This window comes from Rutilus rutilus, assembly GCF_951802725.1.
Source record: "Rutilus rutilus genome assembly, chromosome: 13".
In the NCBI taxonomy this organism is placed as follows: Eukaryota; Metazoa; Chordata; class Actinopteri; order Cypriniformes; family Leuciscidae; genus Rutilus; species Rutilus rutilus.
The window spans coordinates 1511009-1531954 of NC_140218.1; the positions used below are offsets into that span (position 1 = coordinate 1511009).

The 20946-nt window shown below is 43.3% G+C and overlaps 1 protein-coding gene across 1 annotated transcript; it reads left to right on the forward strand.

Moving 5' to 3' along the window:
* Positions 1-3192: 3192 nt before the first annotated feature.
* On the forward strand, positions 3193-20696 carry LOC311302568 (alpha-2,8-sialyltransferase 8F-like). Its single transcript, XM_084428557.1, has 7 exons — positions 3193-3266; positions 9898-9978; positions 10062-10148; positions 16361-16505; positions 17303-17415; positions 17517-17594; positions 20102-20696. The coding sequence occupies exons 1-7, from the start codon at positions 3199-3201 to the stop codon at positions 20592-20594; spliced, it is 1065 nt and encodes a 354-aa protein (XP_084284683.1). The 5' UTR covers positions 3193-3198; the 3' UTR covers positions 20595-20696.
* The last annotated feature ends 250 nt before the right edge of the window (positions 20697-20946 follow it).

Below are 20946 nucleotides of genomic sequence, written 5' to 3' on the forward strand. Positions count from 1 at the left end.
TTTAAAAATGTTTGAACCATTTGTAGATAATCTGTTGATAGTCAACTAAAGATTACATGTAGTTGCTTATTTGTTGCTTGTCAACAAAGAAATTGGGTAACACTTTAGAATACTGTTCCTTCATTAATGAATAATTACACAGGAACAAACGAGTAACGCATTATTAACATTCTAGTAACTACTATTAACTAACAAGAAACTCTGATTAACAAATTAGTAAGTATACAGTGCTCAGATGAATGTAGTAGTTCATTATTAGCTAATCAATAACTACTATTTTTTTCATACCTCCCAGAGAACTACTATCTACAGGTTCATAATTAACATGAATAATGCATAATTTATAATAAAAGGTAATGGTAACCCACTAGTAATGACTCAAGTATTACTACATAATTTTAAAGGAACTACTAATTATTTGGATCAGTATTCTAAAGTGAAAAACATGATAACTACCTAATATTGACTGAAGTCATTGTGAGCTTTTGAGATTTTTGTAAGATTTTGAATAGTAATTCCTTCCAATGGATTTGGTAACACTTTAGTCATTACTAGTGTGTTCCCATGATCCTCACTTTAGAATACTGATCCAAATTATTAGTAGTTCCTTTAGAAGGATGTAGTAACACTTGATTAATTACTAATGGGCTACTATTACCTTATATTAAACATTGTGCATTATAAATATTTATGAACCTGTATATAGTAGTTCTTATAGTCTTCAGTGAGGTATGAAAAATAGTAGTTATTGATTAGCTAATAGTGAACTACCACATTCGACTGAGCGCTATTACTTACTAATTCGTTAATCAGAGTTTGTTGTTAGTTAATAGTAGTTACTAGAGTGTCACTAATGCATTACTCATTTGTTCCTGTGTAGTTATTCATTAATGAAGGAACAGTATTCTAAAGTGTTACCAGAAATTGTTTATGATCAGTTGACTATTAATAGACATTATCCACTAAGTGTTAGTAGATATCTTTTAGGACTATCTAATTAAAGTGAAAGACGCAGTTGATATCAGTAGAAAGTCTATAACCTATCAACAGATTGCATACCTAACCTGACTGAAGTAGAACAAACACTATGGCCAGCACATCAGAGAAAAAAAATCACTTTTATTAAAAAAATAATACAACCCATTATTTACTAGGATATCACGATCACATCTGAACCATCTGATTATGTGAAAAAAATTATATTGAGCATTCCAAATGAGAAAACTCTCAATAGTCTACATCATTTCAAATGCCCGAGGCCAAGATCAAAAGTTATAAACAACAAATAACAATACATTTAGCCTTTCATGACAGTAAGTTTTACAGAAAATCGCATTTATTAAATGCAGTTTAACGTTATAACAGTTACTCATTTAAGAAATAATCTCTGTTCCTGCTGCAAACTCGCTTCGGAGGATTAACAGACAAGACTATAGTTTAAACCCTTAACAATACCTTCTTTAATCGTTTAACCATTTTGTAACATTTAGTTTATTTAACGTTACGGTGAGACACAAATTGGCGTTTTCTCCTATAGAACCACAATACACCAAAACACAATATAAATGAACAAAATACATCATTTTTATTAGCTAACGTAACGTTAGATGTAATCCAAATCTTTATAATCCATACGCAAGCAAGAAACAGATCCAAATTCAGCCCTTCATCCACATCCAGCGATCTCCATCTCCATTCTCAGCAGCGACCGTAAATGTCAAATCCCGCGCTCGTGATGAATTTAAATTCAAAAATTGCGCCCTCAAGAAGCGTTACGACATGTTTTACGGCAGTGATATCAAACGCTCATTGGCTGTCGCCTGCTTCGTCACAGATTGCAGCATGCCGTGTTTCAGTTGAAACAACATTGAAATGCAGAAGCGCGCGCGCCGTCTTCACGCAGAGGGAAGCTGGGTTAACATTTTCATGGATTAATAACTTAAATTCTGCTCTGTCCCTTATACAAAACTATTATATACTGCCAGAGAGGACTGCAACACATCGTCATTTGAGCGACTTTTGGTACCGATTTACATTTTCGCAATAAATTATTATGATTACACTGCACATCTGTTGTTTTTCTTCATAATTTTAGCCTGCATAGTTTTAAGAAATGGTTATGGGTAGGTTTAGGGGCAGGAGTAGGATTAATGTTAGTGGCTCAAAATATATTTTAATGCTATTAATAAAACTGGCATTTCCCTACACATCTCTGTCCATAAAGTGTTTTATTCTTTTTATATTATTCTGTATAAAATGAGTAATTTATATTTAGGTTTGGGAGTAGGGTAAAGGGAACTTACATTTATCTATAAAACAGTGTAAGGGAAATGATACAAATATCTTTATGATTCGTAAACGTTTTGTAGCTGTGAATTCGTAAAAAAAACATTTTTTTACAGTGTTGAAATTACAAATCGCAAATAATTGTCATTTGAAGGAACATTTCGATTTGTATACCTTATTTCACTTATGATATTTTTGACTTGTGGATTTTGATATATATTCCAATTTAATCATTTATGATTGGCTAATGTATTTGTAATTAATAGTTTATATATTGGTTTAGTCATGTTTTTGGTGAAATATATTTTTCTTAGTAATATCTGAACTTTCTCTCTTCTGTTTGTCCTGCGCGTGACCAGTTGATTGTCGTGAGATTAATTGATTGCTGTTTAAAAGAACTCTGATTGTGTTTGTCACACACACACACACACACACACACACACACACACACACACACACACACCCACCCTGATGGCTCATTAACCACAATGTGTTGTTGTGCCGTTGCTTGTCACCTGTTTTTAAAACTAAGCCATTAAAATTGTGAATCAGTAGTAGGCTACACTGGATTGCAAATGTCTGCGTGTTTAGGGCTTTTCCAGATATTATCGTTGTTTGGGCTTATAATAAAATAATGCGCATCTTCCCTTGACAAAATTGCACAACGCAAATTACAGTCAATATCGGGTTTAAAATCATTATGACCATTTTACAGGAGAAGAGCGAGTTTGAGAGGGGCGGAGACAAGTTGCGTGTGTGTGTGTGTGTGTGTGTGTGTGTGTTTATAGCCTTTAACCCATGAATCACGCTCACGCTCTCTCTCTCTCTCTCTCTCTCTCTCTCTCTCTCTCACACTCACTCACAAACTCTCTGATGGCATCGGGGTCTCTCCAGTGGATCTTCACACTGCTGATGGTCCTGGTCATCTTTCAGGGTGTGTGTGTGGTGTTTTACTACATACCCGACAAACACTCGTCCAGGTGAGCGCTTTTATCTCAATATTTCATTATAATTCAATAAACGCTACTTAAATGAATTCAAATCGGGCTCTGTATTGCTGGTTTTTAATTAGCCTAAAGTGTATGACTAGTTTAAGATTTGCATCTTAATAAGTGATTTATTTGTATTTTTATTCTAACTGATGACTGTATATTGTGCATGCTGTCATGAAGTTGTTAAATTGTTTTCTGAAGAGTCTAAGAAACACACAAGTGATATTTAAATGTCATTAGTTTAGATGGAAACGTCATTATAATTTTAATCAGAATAGAAATGTTTTAGATTTGTTACGCAGGAGAGTAGAGCTGTTCAGGACTGAATCAGAGATAAAGGTGTTTCACTCTATCGTGCTTCAAATAAATCCTTCAGTTTAGTGCGGTGAAAATATTTGAACCATGTGCTGTATAGGCTATACTCCTGTAAAATGGTCATAATGATTTTAAACCCGATATTGACTGTAATTTGCGTTGTGCAATTTTGTCAAGTGAAGATGCGATTTTATTTTTTTATTTTTGTAATGTATTTGACTGTGGGATTGCCTTTGTCGAGAACGGTGTTTAGATTATTTTCGAAGTATAGACGCATTATTTTATCATAAACCCAAACAACGATCTGGAAAAGCCCTAAAAACACGCAGACATTTGCAATCCAGTGTAGCCTACTACTGATTCACAATTTTAATTAGTTTTAAAAACAGGTGACAAGCAACGGCACAACAACACATTGTGGTTAATGAGCCTTTAGTGTGTGTGTGTGACAAACACAATCAGAGTTCTTTTAAACAGCAATCAATTAATCTCACGACAATCATTTGGTCACGCGCAGGACAAACAGAAGAGAGAAAGTTTAAATATTACAAAGAAAATATATCTCTGTCACGTCAGAGCCTGCCAAGATTGGCGTGGCTTAAGTCTATAAGAAGCCCATTTTTAGGTAAGAATTTAGGTTAAATCGACTGAAGCGATCGACCCGGTCTAAGCACACTTGCACGGCGGGTTACGCAATAGTCATTCCCTTCTCTCAGGGAACCGAGGTTACGTTTAGTAACCGAGACTTTCCCTTTCGAGAGTACTCGTATTGCGTAAGGCTAGCTTACGCTATGGGAACCCCATTTAAAACGCTGTGCGTGCTTATAACCCACACATACTATGAGTAAGTTATGACCCCAAAAAGAGACCAACGTCAGTGGGCCTTATAAAGGAATATGTATAACTAGACCAGACAGCGCCATTTTTCTATATGGAAAGAACCTTAGCTTGCAAAGCGGGAACCCCCAAGTTATAGAACTTGATAAACGTGGACGGAGAGGCCCAGCCTGCTGCCGCACAGATATCTTCAAGTGGTATTCCACTGGACCAAGCCCAGGATGAGGCCATGCCTCTAGTGGAATGAGCTCTGACACCCATGGGGCAGCAGAGACCTTTTGACTCATATGCCAGCGAGATAGCATCTACTATCCATCGCGACAATCTCTTCTTCGTGATTGCGCTCCCCCTGGTGCGACCACCAAAGCAAACAAAGAGCTGTTCCGATTGCCTGGATGCAGCGGAATGCTCCAAGTAAACTCTAAGAGCCCTGACAGGACAAAGTAGATTCGCGTCTCCTTCGTCCTCAGACGAAGGAAGAGCAGATAGCGAAATAACCTGTGCTCTGAACGGAGTGGAGAGCACTTTAGGTACATACCCATGCCTTGGTTTAAGGACGACTCTGGAGTCGTTAGGCCCAAACTCAAGGCAGGAAGCGCTCACTGAGAGTGCGTGCAGATTTCCAACTTGCTTGACTAAAGCCAGTGCAAGGAGGAGAGCAGTCTTAAGCGAGATGTTCTTCAGGCTCGCGGACTGCAACGGCTCAAACGGAGTACCTTTCATGGCCTCTAAGACCGTGGAAAGGTCCCATATAGGAACCGATGGGGTTCGAGGAGGGTTCAGCCTCCTGGCTTCTCTGAGGAAGCGCACGACTAGGTCGGTTCTCCCCAGTGACTGTCCGGCCACATGAGCGTGGAACACTGCTATGGCCGCCACATAAACCTTGAGCGTGGACGGGGAGTGACACGCGTCCAAAAGCTCTTGGAGAAAAGATAGCACTACTGCCACTTCACATGAATATGGGTCCCAGCTCCATGCTGTGCACCAGCTGGAGAACACTGCCCATTTCTGGGCATAAAGCCGCCTAGTTGAAGGCGCTCTTGCCTCAGAAATGGTGTTCAGCACCTCTTCAGAGAGGTTCCCGGGTAACCATTGATGGGCCACACATGAAGAGCCCACAGGTCTGGACGGGGATGCCAGATCATTCCCTTCGCCTGCGTGAGGAGGTCTCTCCTGATTCAGAATGCCTGGCACATGCGCTGCCCTTAGCGAGCAAGTGTCCAAAGGAGGAGGCGTTCGGCCATGGTGTGCAGGTTGACCTGAGCCCACCCTGGCGATTTATGTAGGACACCACCGACATGTTGTCCGTTCGGACCAGGACGTGTTGGTCCTTTATGTATGGGAGGAAAGCCTTTAGCGACAATTCGACCGCTTTCATCTCTAGACAGTTTATGTGCAGCCGTTTCTCTGGGCCTGTCCAGAGGCCGGAGGTGAGTCTGCCATCGTGCAGGGTGCCCCAACCTAGGTTGGATGCATCTGTCGAGATCACTTTCCATTTTGAGACTGAGCCCATACTCACGCCTGACTGAAACCAGTCGGCTATTTTCCACGGAGCCAGGGCTCTGATGCAGCCTTGGTTTACTTTTTTAATGCGCAACCGGCCCGATCACCACGCGTGCGCCGGGACCTGGTTGTTCAGCCAGCGCTGAAGGGGACGCATGTTCAGCAGGCCTAGTTTGAGAACTGCTGATGCCGAGGCCATCAGGCCTAACATCCTCTAAAAACGTTTGAGAGGGGTGTATGAGCCGGCTTTGAACGAAACCGCTAAGCGCTGGATAGAGAACGCTCGCTGTGACGTCAGGCGCGCTTTCATCTGTACTGAGTCTATGACTGTCCCCAGAAAAGAAATAGTCTGGCTGGGAGACAGCGCACTCTTGGCAGTATTGACCCTGAGACCCAGACATTCTAGATCAGTGGTTCTCAACTCCAGTCCTCAAGACCCGCTGCTCTGCACATTTTGTATGTCTCTCTTATCTGACACACTCAGTTCAGTTCATGGAGTCTCTCCTAATGAGCTGATGATCTGATTCAGGTGTGTTAAATAAGGGAGACATACAAAATGTGCAGAGCAGTGGGTCCCGAGGACTGGAGTTCTAGATGGCTGAGGAGCCAGGACCTGTGAGATATTAACTGCGCCTCTGACTGGGCTATAACTAGCCAGTCGTCGAGGTAGTTCAGAATTCGCACACTGTGAAGTCTCAGGGAAGCGAGAGTGGCATCCATGCACCTCGTAAATGTTCGAGGTGCCAGGGATAGACCGAATGGTAGGACTTTGTATTGATAAGCCTGCCCCTCGAAGGCGAATCTCAAGAATGGCCTGTGGCGAGGTGCTATCTGGATGTGAAAATAAGCATCTTTCAGATCCACTGAGAAAAACCAATTCCCCTGGGTGAATTTGCGTGAGGATTTGTTTCGTTGTCAGCATCCTGAACGAGCGCATCATAAGCGCTTTGTTCAGATGCCTGAGATCTAGAATGGGTCTGAGACCACCATCCTTTTTGGGAACGAGGAAGTAGCAGCTGTAAAAGCCTGACTCGCTTATTGTCAAGGGAACAGCTTCTATAGCACCCTTCATTAACAGTTTCGAAACTTCAGCGCGAAGCACGTGACTCACGCTGCTTTTCACCGATGTCTCGACCACGGCGCGAAAGCGCGAGGCTCTGCGGACAAACTGTAGTGAGTTCTATCCTCGTTCTATTATGTTCAACACCCAATCTGAAATACCGGGGATAACCTGCCAGGCCTTGGCCCGCATAGCGAGGGGTTGAATTATATCTGGGGTCGGGTCGCTTTGTGATAGGGACCTGGTTGGCCAGTTGTTTTGTGCTTGTGACACTGTAGGGACAGCACTTATGTGTAGCGGCGCGCACTGAATAATGGGCGCGCCCTTTACAGGCGTGCATGTTTTATGACAGGCTCGTTTGCTGCAGTGTTGAAATCCCCAGCCGCCTGAATAGAGGGGACTGGGAGAAGTGCAGGGAGAGTTTGTGGTGTTAATCCGGCCGCGGCGGGATTTAACCACGGTCTCTTTCTTCCTGTGGCTAGGAAGGCTTTGGAGGCTCGGAGTTAGACGCAGCTTTGGGTCGAGGTCCCCTTCGGTCTGGCAGCCCACGGCTCATGGAGCAAGAGTAGTAGCGAGACTTTGTCACAGGACGCGGCTGAAAAGGCGGCGGTGCTGTTTTAGAAGGCGGAGGAGGAGGAGGCGGCGGCCCAATGCAGAACTGGAGCGCTTGGGGAGGAAATGGCGCATGGCTTGTGATGCCTTCTGTGCTTCGGTGTAGTGCTCAGCAAATCCTTTCACTGCTGGGCCGAAGAGGCCGGTGCTGGAAATGGGAGAGTCCAGGAAGGGAGCTTTGTCAGCGTCCTTTATCTCTGTGAGGGTTAGCCAGAGGTGGCGCTCTAGCACAGTCAAATTCGCCATGTTCCTGCCGATCGCCTGGGCGGTAACCTTCGTAGCGCGTAGCGCTAAGTCAGTGGCGCTACGCAGGTCCTTAAAAGTCTCAGGATCAGGGCCGGACTCATCCATGGAGCGGAGAAGTTTCGCCTGAAGCACCTGGAGGATGGCCATCGTGTGAAGCGCTGACGCAGCCTGCCTGGCGGAGGCGTATGCTCGACCGGCGAGAGCTGATGTGGTACGGCAGGGCTTCGATGGGTGTGTCGCCTTTGACTGCCATCCTCTAGCGGAGAGCGGGCAAAGGTGCGCGGCGACAGCTTCTTCCAGAGGCGGATGGCTATCATAACCCTTCTCCTTCGTGCCGTCGAGTGTCGAGAGCATCGAAGAAGCCGAGGATTTGAGACGAGCTGAAAAAGGAGCCTTCCATGACTTTGTCAGCTCGTCATGATCTTCAGGGAAGAAGGGGGCAGGTCTTTGCGGAGGAGCTTGACGGCGAACTTGCAGGAACCACTCATCCCGCCTGCTTCGCGAGGGTTCTGCGGGCTGAGACCAGTCCAGCCTGAGGTCCTCCACGGCCTTCGTCAGGAGTCTCAGAAGCCCTGACGCCACTGGAGCAGTCCTGAGTCGAAGACACGGGGTCCGCGATAGAGCCCGGCCACTCCTCACGCAGCAATAGAGAAGCTGTCGTCTTCGTCATCCTCCTCTTCCGGTCCACCGAAGGAAACAGGAACAGCCGCTTGCTGGGAGGGGCGCTGTTCATCCTGTGTGAACAAGACCGGTGAGGGAGGTTCAGTGAGCGATGCATGCGGGGAAATATCCGGCGCAGGCTCTCTCATGCGCTCTGGCATTCTCTGTCCGCGGCGCCTCTTCCTGCGTAGCCCGGGCGGAGAGCGGGGGGGACGGAGTCCTCGTTGAAAATGGCGAGTCGAGCCCGCAGGGTTGACAGCGTTATTTCATCGCACTCCTGATAGGTTCACGTGGCTCAGCCACCTCACCATAGGTTTGTGTAGTTGCCGCAGCACAGCCAATCAGCGCACTAGAATGCTCTGCTGTGGTCTGCTGTGCAGCTGCACTGCGTTTTACATAAAATTATAAGGATAATTTTGGCTTCAGTATTCTCGAGAAAAGGAGTTTTCCCATAGTTTAAGCTAGCCTTACGCAATACGAGAGTACTCTCTAAAGGGAACAAATGTTAGTTGATTAATTAAAGTTGATTAATTTAAAAAAATCCATCACAGTAGCTACAGAGATGTTCATCAGCGGCTGGTTTTAGTGCATTGATGTTTTTGAGCATTGTGTTCAACATTAGGAAAAGTCTTGCTGAAATGCACACATGTATTAAATCAATATTCCTATCGAGCAATCATCTGATTCCATTGATAATTTAGGGTTATAATATGTTTTATCATTGGCATGTTCTAGCTGAAATTGTGCATCCTGCTCTTCAAGAAGAACTGTTAACCCTCTGGTGCTCTGCAGTCATTTTTATTTTATTTTCATTGTTTATTTCTTCGAATGTTTTACTTCATTGGAATGGTACGAAACAGAAAAGTAAATGGTTTTGGCACTTGCTATGTGAAAAAAAAAATCTACAAAAAAAAAATCTAACTGTGCTGTAAAGCATTCAAGATTTACGACAGTTTAAGTGGGAAATAACATTTTCAGGCCGATGCTCAAAGAGAGCAAAAAGAGCGAATAAATTGATTATTTATTATTAATAAAAAAGACCCAAATAGAAACAAAAGGGGGGCTGGTGTCATAGGTAATCCTGTAAAATTTCCAAAGAACTTTTGATTCTCTTATAGGTCTGTAGAAAAGAACTGGTACTGAAACATTATAGCCAGCCAAAAGTTAATTAAAAAGAATAGGGTTCTTTGCTGAAAGTAAATATGTATATTTGCTGAAACCTTTATTTTTAAGAGTGAGGAGGAACCCATTAGACAGAACCTACAGGCGCATCAAGAATGTAATAGATTGTGTGCAACAGGGTTATCGGCACTTTTGATTATGTTGATCATTTAGAGGAAAGTTAATGAGCAGCAAAAAAAATGACATTTGCTCTTTTTCTTTCAGAGATGTGATGACAGAGGCGCTTCAGAAGCTGCACTGCGAAAAACTCAGACGCAAGTTTTCCGTTATCAAACCGGCCAAAAGGTGCGTGAGAATGAAGATCAACCAGCGATCCTGATATTTCAGAGAACTGATCATTTAATTAAATGCCTTTGTTTCCCTCTCAGTATAAAACTCAAGAAGTTCACGCAGGAGCTGTCAGATTTCATGAGCTGCCCGTACAAATCAAACAAAACTGAGCAGGAGCTAAACAGGTGTGTCTTTATCATCTTTACATTCATGCTTATGCATTTGGCAGGTCATCAGGTCCAACAGTTGTTGCCTTCTCACCAAGCTGCTTGCCTATTGTCCTGTAGCCCATCCCAGCCTTGTGCAGGTCTACAATTTTATCCCTGATGTCCTTAACCAGCTCTCTGGTCTTGGCCATTGTGGAGAGGTTGGAGTCTGTTTGATTGAGTGTGTGGACAGGTGTCTTTTATACAGGTAACGAGTTCAAACAGGTGCAGTTAATACAGGTAATGAGTGGAGAACAGGAGGGCTTCTTAAAGAAAAACTAACAGGTCTGTGAGAGCCAGAATTCTTACTGGTTGGTAGGTGATCAAATACTTATGTCATGCAATAAAATGCTAATTAATTACTTAAAAATCATACAATGTGATTTTCTGGATTTTTGTTTTAGATTCACTTTCTGTAAAGCTGCTTTGAAACAATGTGTATTGTGAAAAGCGCTATACAAATAAATTTGAATTGAATTTAATTCCATCACTCACAGTTGAAGAGTACCTATGATAAAAATTACAGACTGCAGGAAAACCTGCAAAATATCAAATACTTGTTCTCCCCACTGTATGTGTATATATGTATATGTACAGGCGTGTAGTCTTTTTTTACAAATTGACCTCACCAAATTACTTGTTTGGCCTTAATTCATAATACAGAACTTTTTGTCGCTTCTGCGTATCCATGTGAACTGGAATCATTTTGTTAACATTTTATCTGTACTGAGGTAAAGGGACGGAGAAGGGGCCTTCACAGGGGAGAGACTAGTTGACACTTCAGGACTGTGTTGTTGTCGTGTCCAGGCGCAGGTACTTCATCAGATCCGGATACGCCCTGAATCTGGCGGACTGCGGTAAACATTGGGATGAACAGAGAGACTTATATTAGTGTAGACGCCATTCTTCTTATGATGCAACGAGTACATCAGGATTTATGGGAAGTGTTCCCGGTTCCAGCTGACCTAACCTGTAGAGCATTACAATAATCTAGCCTTGATGTCATGAATGCATGAACTAACTGTTCTGCATTTGTCATTGAAAGCATACTGTATGTCGTAATTTAGATATATTTTTAAGATGGAAGAATGCGGTTTTACAGATACTATAAATGTGACTTTCAAATGAATGATTGGTATCAAAGAGCACACCCAGGTTCCTAACCGACGACGAAGACTTGACAGAGCAGCTGTTAAGTGTTAGACAGAGTGTTAGTCTAGGTAATGACGTGAGGACGTTTTTTTTGTCCTATAATTAGAATCTGTTTTTTTTTCAGAATTAAGTAGTAGGAAATTACTAGTCATCCAGTTTTTTATATAAGTTTTGTCAGGGCATGAAGAAATATAGAGCTGAGTATCATCAGCATAACAGTGAAAACTAATGCCATGCTTCCTAATGATATCTCCCAAGGGTAGCATGTACAGAGTGAACAGCAACGGTCTTAGTACTGAGCCTTGTGGTACTCCACACTGAACTTTTGATCGATAAGACATCTCTTCATTCACTGCTATAAACTGATAACGGTCAGATAAGTATGATTTATGCCATGCTAATGCAATTCCACTAATGCCAACATCATTTTCGAGTCTATTTAAAAGAATGTTGTGGTCGATAGTATCAAATGCAGCACTAACATCGAGTAACACTAATAGCGAGACAAAACCATGATCGGATGATAAGAGATCGTCCGTCCATGTGGGGTTGCTTGTGGAGTAAGAAGGGATGAAGGGAAGCCCCGCCCACAACACAGTCGACAACATATTCTCATCCACAACATTGACGAGTCTGCATACAGACAGGATGCTGGACAACTGGCTGTCTGGAGCAGTCATTACAATCTGGAGCTGATCACGCTCAAAACAGTGGAGATGATAGTGGACTTCAGGAGAAACACCACCCCCCCCCCCCCCCCCCCCCACACACACACACACACTCACCACCATGAGCAGCACTGTGGCTGCAGTGGAGTTATCCAGGTTCCTGGGCACCATCATCTCTCAGGACCTGAAGTGGGACAATCACATTGATTCCATTGTGAAAAAGGCCCTGCAGGGGTTGTACTTCTTTCATCAACAGAAGAAGTTCAACCTGTCACAGGCACAGATGACACAGTTTTACTCATCTGTTATTGAGTCGGTTCTGTGCACTTCTATGACAGTGTTTGCGCACACTTGGCGAATAAAGCTGATTCTGATTCTGCCACCTGCCACTGAGGATTAGTTGTGCCTGGCCTCTGGACAGTTTTAGGATGATTTGGAAGAGGATGTCTCGATTCTCCCGTCCCTGCCCAGTCCCTGCCCAGTCCCTGCCCAGTCTGTTGTGTCTCCGCTTGATCCACCCAGCTCGAAGTCTCCTGTGTCTCCAGAGTTCATGTGCATCCTCCCTCTCCCACTGCCTCTTTCTATAATAGCCAGTTCCTCAGCCCCGCCTCCGCTGGTTCCCTTCAGCCCCTCGACTCCTCCTCTGACACCACTCCACTGTGTGGATTTGCCCCAGCATCGCCAGGCAAGTGGATCACCCGGCTCCGCCTCCAGCCGCTAATCACATCACTCCACCTCAGCCTGTCAACTCCACATGGGCTCTTCCCTCCCTCGGCTCCACCAGAATCCATCATCCTTGCGGCTCCACCGGGCTCCCTTGTCCCTCCGTTTCTGGCTCTGCCTTGGTCAGATGTTGGTCAGATGCACCACGGACTCCCCTTCGGCTCCATCTGGCTCCGCCTTCCCTCCGGCTCCACCTTGGCCCTCAGTCCCAACGGCTCCACCTCAGTCCTTTAGATACCCTGGATCCACTTCTGACGCTCTTCACTGCGGCTCAGCCTCCAGGACCATCTGTGTTGCCCATTCTTGCTGGCTTTTTGTCTGCACGTAGGACTTCACTTCCATCGTCTCCATCTCTGTCCATCGTCCTCTTAGTGTCAACAGCCAAGCCTCCACCATGGCTCCTCCCTCCCTCTATGCCCCCGTGGGCCAGTGTCCTGACTGCACTCTGGCTCCCCACTTATCTGCTCCTGACTCCTCTCACCATCATCGGCACCCTGATCTCTCCCTCTGTTATTTCCCCAGGTTTCCTGCTCTTCACCTGCTGTAGTCCTCTTCCACAGTCCCCACCCTCCCTCCCTCCTCAGCTGCAAGTCAAGTCAAGTCAAGTCAAGTCATCTTCATTTATATAGCGCTTTTAACAATGTAGATTGTTCCAAAGCAGCTTTACATTGATAATAGGAAATTAAAGTAAAGTGTTTTGGCTGCTAACACAACACCGTTTTAACAGAAAACTCTTAAGTTCTTTCTGCGCAAATTTCAAAAACGCGAACCAGTGAGAACGCCGATAGCGTGCACATGCATATTACGAGTTCAGTCTATAGGTATGTGCGTTTGAATATATGTGCGCAGGTGTGTAGTCCTTCCCTACAAATCAACCCTCAACATACTACTTGCCTGGCCTTAAAATTAATAATACAGAATTTGTATCGCTTCCACGTAGCCACGCGTACCGGAATTATCCCGGCAACGCTTTATCTGTAGATAGGTAAAGGGAGGGGAGGGAGGCCTTCACAGGGAAGAGCCTAGTTGACATACAGCTGCACTGTTATGGTGTTATGATGTGTCTTCTGGGAGTAGGGACTAATGTAACTGTAGCGCCCCCTAGCGTGTCTAGCTATTAGTGTGGAGTGCGCTCCCCGAATTCTTATGTGGCGAGAGATCTCTCTCTCTAATATTAATTAATGCTCTACTGTAATTCCCTAATTATTAGTTACTTGTTAACATTTACTTCAATGGTATCTTTTAACTTAATGCAAAAATGGCAATACAGTGTCTTTATAGCTAAATGAAAGTGAAACACTAATTGTATGCGGCTATCTCAAGTGCTTGGTTAAATAAGCATTAACTTTTAAAGTTACATTATTATTCTACCCTTTTTGAATGGCTATCAATACTATAAGTGCAATAAGCATCAATTGAAATGTCACTTAGACTTAGGTTATCTTACTCAGCGTTAATAAACACTTTCACTTTAAACCAGGCTACTGTAAACTCAATATTATCTTGCTTTAAGTATCAAAATTATCAATATCATAAACATGAAAAGAAAATCTTCAACAGAAATACGTTTAAACTATTTACTGAAAAAAATATATATATAGTATTTACAGATATACAGTTAAAATATCAAAAGTGCAATTCAAATGAAACACAGTTCAGTCAAATGACCAATTATACAAAAACACTCAATTCCCCACAATTAAAGCTAAGCCGGCAAATGACTAAGTGGCCAGTGGCCACTCAATAAAATAAAATGAAATGAATACCCAGACAGTCAGAGAAGGACGCGTTGCAGGCCTGTAGCGTGGCTTGGGAGCGGAGAGACCTTCAACACAATGGTCGCTTCGCGCAGTGGCGCAGCAAACAAAAAACTCACTGCTGTCGTTGTGCTGGTCGTTGTCGTCGTTCACGCCGCGGCAACGCGGTGCTGGCGATGCTGGTGGTTGAAGACGTCGTCCGACAGCTAAGCAGGGAATGGCTCTGGAGTTAAAGCAGGGCTCAGTAGTTTCGGGATTTCTTCGCTGTATTCTCGCTTTTTGCTCGCAGGTTTCTCTCTAGAGCTCCCCCCACAGCTTCAGAATAGATATTTGACAGCACTGTTGTAAAAACTCGTTGGCGATTCTCAGACACCAGAGGCTAGTAGATCACGACATCAAAGCAGATGGGACATTCTTTAAAACGTCTTCTTCATTCGGGTTCGAACAGCGTGAGGGAGCGCAATAATGACAGCATTTTAGCAGATTTCTTTTGGCCGTAAAGCAATTGTTTACATCGCGAGACCTGATATCACGCGAGACTTCCTGACGCGGCGGCCGGCGGCCCGCCGGCTCAAAGTTGCAAGTGCGTATTTTCTGCTCACGGGCACCAGGGGGGTGCGAAACGACCAGCATTCAACCCGAAATAAGTAATATAACCATTCCAATGACTCCGAAGCTGTTCAGTTAAGGTAAAAAAGTTACTTAGTTCACCTTTAAGTGTTCTTTCAGACGATGCACAAAGGGCAACCGAGCAGGCTACTCGCTGGCATATTGTCTTTATAGCTGACTAGTCGTCCACTCATTCTATTGAAAACTCTAACCGAGTCCTTCACAACCATTAACTATTACACTGTAAACTTGGTCAAAATGTCTGTACCTCACTCTTCGTGCAGTATACAATTACATTTCATTTACCATCACACGCATTAACTTGGTGTTTTACCAATTTTTAACGTGGCAGTCACAGCGCAGTTCTCACTCATGTGTCTCTCCCCTTTTTCTCTCGTGTCGGTCTCACAACGTTATCTCCCTGCTTCCTCGCGACCTCTCACCCTGACCCCTGATTGGATCTTTCTTCTAGGTAAGTGAATTTTAACTAACTTATTTTTTAACACACATAAACATAATTTAAACATTTTTAACAACATGAAATGTACATTTTAAAGAAAATAACCAAAATAAAAATAATGATTTTAGGAAATACCCAAATTCCCATAGGGCTACATAACGTAGTCCTGTTTGCCTGTGTTCCCTGTCATTGTTAATTGAACTAGTTTTCTAGTGAGTGCCAGTTTGCTCCCAAAGTTATTGATTAGTTTCACCTGCGTTTCATTTAGCTCCTTTTGTTTTCCCTGTGTATATAAGCACTGAGTTTTCCTAAATTCCTTGTCCAGTATTTAATGTGATGCTAGTTGTTTGTATGTATGCTCTTGCTCCTTGTGTTAATTAAATGTATCTTGTTATTCATTCCATGTCCCGTTCTTTGCTCCTTGGATTATACATAGCAGCACGTAACATTCATACAGTACACAATATTTTCTCCTTACTATTTGCAATTACTATATATGATATTAGATTACGATTATTTACTGTAATCTATGGATGCTGTTCTCCGTTTTTTTGATGTAGAGTCTAATGAATGATCTGTAGTGTTTATATATTGACTGATGTGTGTATGATCTGAAAGCATTGTTTGAGTACAGGTGAAATGGTTTTGACCTGATCTGGCAAAATCAAACGTAATGTTTAAATAGTGTTTAAAGAGACAAGCTTGTAAAACTGTTCAAACAATAAATCGTAGCATACTGAACTGGGTCGTTTTAACAGAGATGATTATGTAATATGAATCCTCATAAACTCTTCTCTTTCTCTCTCTGTGTGTTTATGACAGAATCCGGCTGCAGTTTTGTTGTAACGCCACAGGATCATTCATTCTCACCCAACGCAACACAGCCATCAATCAATCCATCCAATATGAAACAAGCACAACAAAAACATACAAAATGAATGCAGCACTCCACAGTATGCTGCCTGAGGTGTGTGTGTGTGTGTGTGTGTGTGTGTGTGTAAATGAGTGTGAGTGAGTGTGAGAGAGAGAGTGTGCTTGTGTGTGTGTGTGTGTGTGTGTGTGTGTGTGTGTGTGTGTGTGTGTGTGTGTGTTCTTGTGAGTGTGAAAGAGAATGTGTGTGTGTGAGAGAGAGTGTGTGTGTTTGTGTGTGTGAGAGAGAGAAAGAAAGGGTGTGTGTTTGTGGCAGTGAGTGATTGTGTATGTATTTTTGAGAGAGTGAGAGAGTTTTGAGCTGGACATTTTTGGTGTCCATGAGGAAAACAGCTTATAAATCACACTAAGTGAGGTTTCCTGAAAATGTAAAAATGCTGAAAGATTTGTGTGATGGGTAGGTTTAGGAATAGGGTTAGTGTAAGGGGAGAGAATGTACAATTTGTACAGTATAAGAATCATTATGTTTTTGTAAAGTCCCCAAAAACCCCAATGTGTGTGTGTGCATGTTAATGTGTGCATGCGTGTGTATGTGTGTGTTTGTATGTGTGGTTACTGAGGACCCAAATATGTGGTATAAAAATGTAAACATGGTTTATGAGGACACAAGCATAGTAACAGGTTTTTAGTTTTTTTTATAAAAAATTGCATAAAGTTTTGTGTAATGGGTATGTGTAGGGGTTGGGTTAGTGTAAGGGGAGAGAATATACAGTTTGTACAGTATAAATATCATTATGCCTATGTAAAGTCTCCATAAACCACATATTCAAGTGTGTGTACGTGTGTGTGTGTGTGTGTGTGTGTGTGTGTGTGTGTGTGTGTGTGTGTGTGCAGGACTTCCCCTGGTCCGGTCGGCGTCTGGGTCGGTGTGCTGTGGTCGGCAGCGGTGGGATTTTGAAAAACAGCAGCTGTGGACATGAGATTGACAATGCAGACTTTGTCATACGGTAAACACATCCCATCATTCCTTGCTCCCACACTGACCACAACACATCCATCAGTATTCATCCATCCTTCCTGTTAATATGATGTTTTCTCTCTCTTTCAGGTTTAATTTGGCAACAGTTAATGACAGTGATGTTGGACTGAAGACGGATCTGGTAACCATCAACCCCAGTCAGCTTCAGTCAGTGTTCACACACACACACACCAATAAAAACACAGCTTTGATTATCATTTAAATGAAGACTTTTCAGGTTAATTTTTAACCCTCAGAATCTTTTTTTATTGATTGCTATTTCTAAATAAAATTCTAACTACTGCTTTAATAAAAAAACACATTCATTGGCCAATACTGGCATCTCTATATTCTTGGTTTCCAAATGGAAATAATTCAGATTTAATTAACTACATTCAGGTCCTTTTTAGACTGTATTGTATATTTCTTAAAAATGTATTCTGGTTAAATATAATTTATACTCCAATCTAAACCAATCTGTGACTGGTCGCGTCCTAAACAATTTTGGGGGGATTACAGTAATGGTCCGAAAATGCTCATTTTTTTATTTATGCAAAATTCATTTATCTTTGTTTGAATCATGACGTAACCTGAGCAGTATTTTATTCATCTTGATTAATATTCTTTTATAAATGTACTATTGTTTGTTTTGTAAATCATAATGCATAATCTAATATTAAAAAACTAATTCATTTTCAAAATAACAACAGTTGTGTATGTAGAAATATTAAACAAGGTTATTCAATGCTATAAACATATTGTTTATTGTTACTTGTCCATTAATGTCAGCATATAAAACTTTGTCATAAATTGATGGGAAGGGTAGGTTTAAACAGGAAGACTGGAGATGTTATGTCCAAATGTGGTCTCACTTGGGAACCCCAAACATCTCTGAGTTTAAAAAACGGTCAATGGAATTGGCAAGTGGAATTTGCATGCCAAGCCACTCCCCCGTACAAATAGGTAAATAAGATGGCGGATCGCATCCACTCGTTCAGGATTTTGCTGAGGAGGCCATTTAGCTGGGTGGTTCAGGGTTGTGGCACAGGGGACATAAGAGGACATCTCCGTTCCCTCCGTCAAAGAATGAGGGTTACGTCAGTAACCAAGATGTTCCCCATCTATTACAACTATCCCCATTATGTCGACTGACAAACAGGGTCCCTGTGGAAATCGTGCCACAACCACTCTGTTACGAGTGTTGAAGACGCAGATGCTGGCAAGTTGAATGTGCCCTTGTGGCAACTGCTCTCTTTAAGTCGTTAAGTCGGCCGCACGATTGAGCTAGCCCGGAATATAAATGGTGCGGACACGAGACACTGCTAATTCCGGAGGAGGAGATGGTGGGCGACTTGTGACGGTTGACGTGAGCGTCCACCGCCTTGATATACGCCACCATCGCAGTGTTGTCTGTCCGGACCAACATGTGCTTGCTCTACAGCAATGACCAAAACTGGCGCAGGGTGACAACTCTAGGCAGTGGATATGCCAATGTAGTTGAGGTCTCGTTCAGAAGCCAGTGGCTGTGTGTCCATTAAATGCAGCGCCCCAGCCTGTTCTGGAGGCATTGTGACAACAACATGCCTGGACACTTGTTCTAAGGGTACTCCAGTCCGTAGAATGGCAAAGTCTGACCAAGGGCTGAACAGACAGATCAGTGTGATGGTCACACGGAGTGCCTATCTCAGGACTTGGCTGTGAAGCCAGTGCTGTAGCGGTCTCATATGCATCAACCTGAGCAGCGTTACTGAGGCTGCGGATGCCATAAGCCCCATGAGCCTCTGAAAATGTTTTAGTGGAGCCGCTGTTTTCCCCTTAATGTATATTCAGGCATTTCAATTGAGCGATGGTGAGAAGCGCCAACTCCATACCGAGAAAAGAGATACTGTGCATGGGTGAGAGCTTATTCTTTTCCCAGTTGACCTGAAGCCCCAGATGGCTGAGGAGCCTGAGCACTAGTTCCCTGTGTTCACACAGCAGATCTCGAGAGTGAGCTAGAATGAGCCAGTAGTCCAAATAGTTTAAAATGCGAATGCCCACTTCCCTTAAGCTGGGCAAGGGCAGCCTCCACGACTTATGTAAAGACGCGGGGAGACCGGGACAGCCAAAGGGGAGGACCTTGTACTAGTATGCCCAACCCTCGAAGGCAAACTGATGAATCGGGCTGTGTCGAGGTAGAATCGAGACGTGAATGTATGCGTCCTTCTGGTCAATTTCTACGAACCAATCTTGAGGACGTACGCACATGAGAATGCGTTTCTGCATTTGCATCTTGAACGGGAGCTTGTGAAGTGAAGATTGGCCGTAACCCACCGCACAGACTGAAAGGCATTTTTTTTAAAAATTGAATTGCATTTTGCAAACACGCTGGAACACCGCTTAATGCGCCCTTTTCACCAGTCTAGAGAGATCGGTTGAATGAGTGGATGTGGGCCGCCATCTTATATACCCATATGCATGGGGGAGTGGCTTGGCATGCAAATTCCAGTCACCAATTCCATTGGCCGTTTTTATAAAACTCAGAGATGATAGGGGCTCCCAAGTGAGACCCCATTTGTCAGTCAACACAACGTAGTATTGACAGATGGGGAACAGAGACATATTTCCCTGGCATACACATATATGATCATCTAGTGTTCGGTCATTAGTGTTTATTAAAAACTGTGTTTCTGTAGATACAAAAACCTGGAGAAGGATCCGGATCCGTTGGTGGAGCGGGTCAGTGTGTACGGAAACGCCTCCCTCATTCTTCCTGCCTTCGCCTACACGTTCTGCACATCAGTGTCAATCAAAACACTCAAAGTCCTCCAGCCAATCAGACCTCAGCAGCCGGTGGTGTTCTTCAGCCCCTCTTACCTGCGGACAGTGGACCGGTTCTGGAAGCGGCGTGGCCTATGGGAGGTGCGCCTCTCCACGGGATTCCTTTTAATCAGCACTGCACTGGAACTGTGTGAGCATGTTCACGTTTACGGATTCTGGCCGTTCGACAGCGACCTGCAGGATCAGCCGATTCCATACCATTATTATGACCTGAAGCGCCCGTCCCGACACATGCACAAGATGCCGGAAGAGTTTGTTTGGCTACTGCAGCTCCACAGCCAGGGGGCGCTGACACTGCACCTGCAGCCCTGCTCCTCACCAGGGGCGGATCGAGAAAATCATTTATAGTCAGAAAGAGCTTTATTTGTAGTAACAGTAATACAGCATTTTCTCTACCATACAATATATATATTTTTTTATTAATTGCATGCTACTTAGAAACACAAGTCATCCAGCTTTTATTAATATGATATTCTAGTGCCGATCTAGCTTTCTGCAATGTGCAACAAGTGTCTCATAGCAGCCACCGAGCGAAGGCACAGAGTAACATAACAACTTTCAACATACTCAAATGTATTTATAGTATGATTGTTTTGACCAAGTAAAACAGCGCTGCGTTACCCCACAATTTTAATTTGTCAGATAAAGTGACGTGTATGAGTAGTAATTCAGCACTTGTGGGCTGTTTCATTAGAATGAG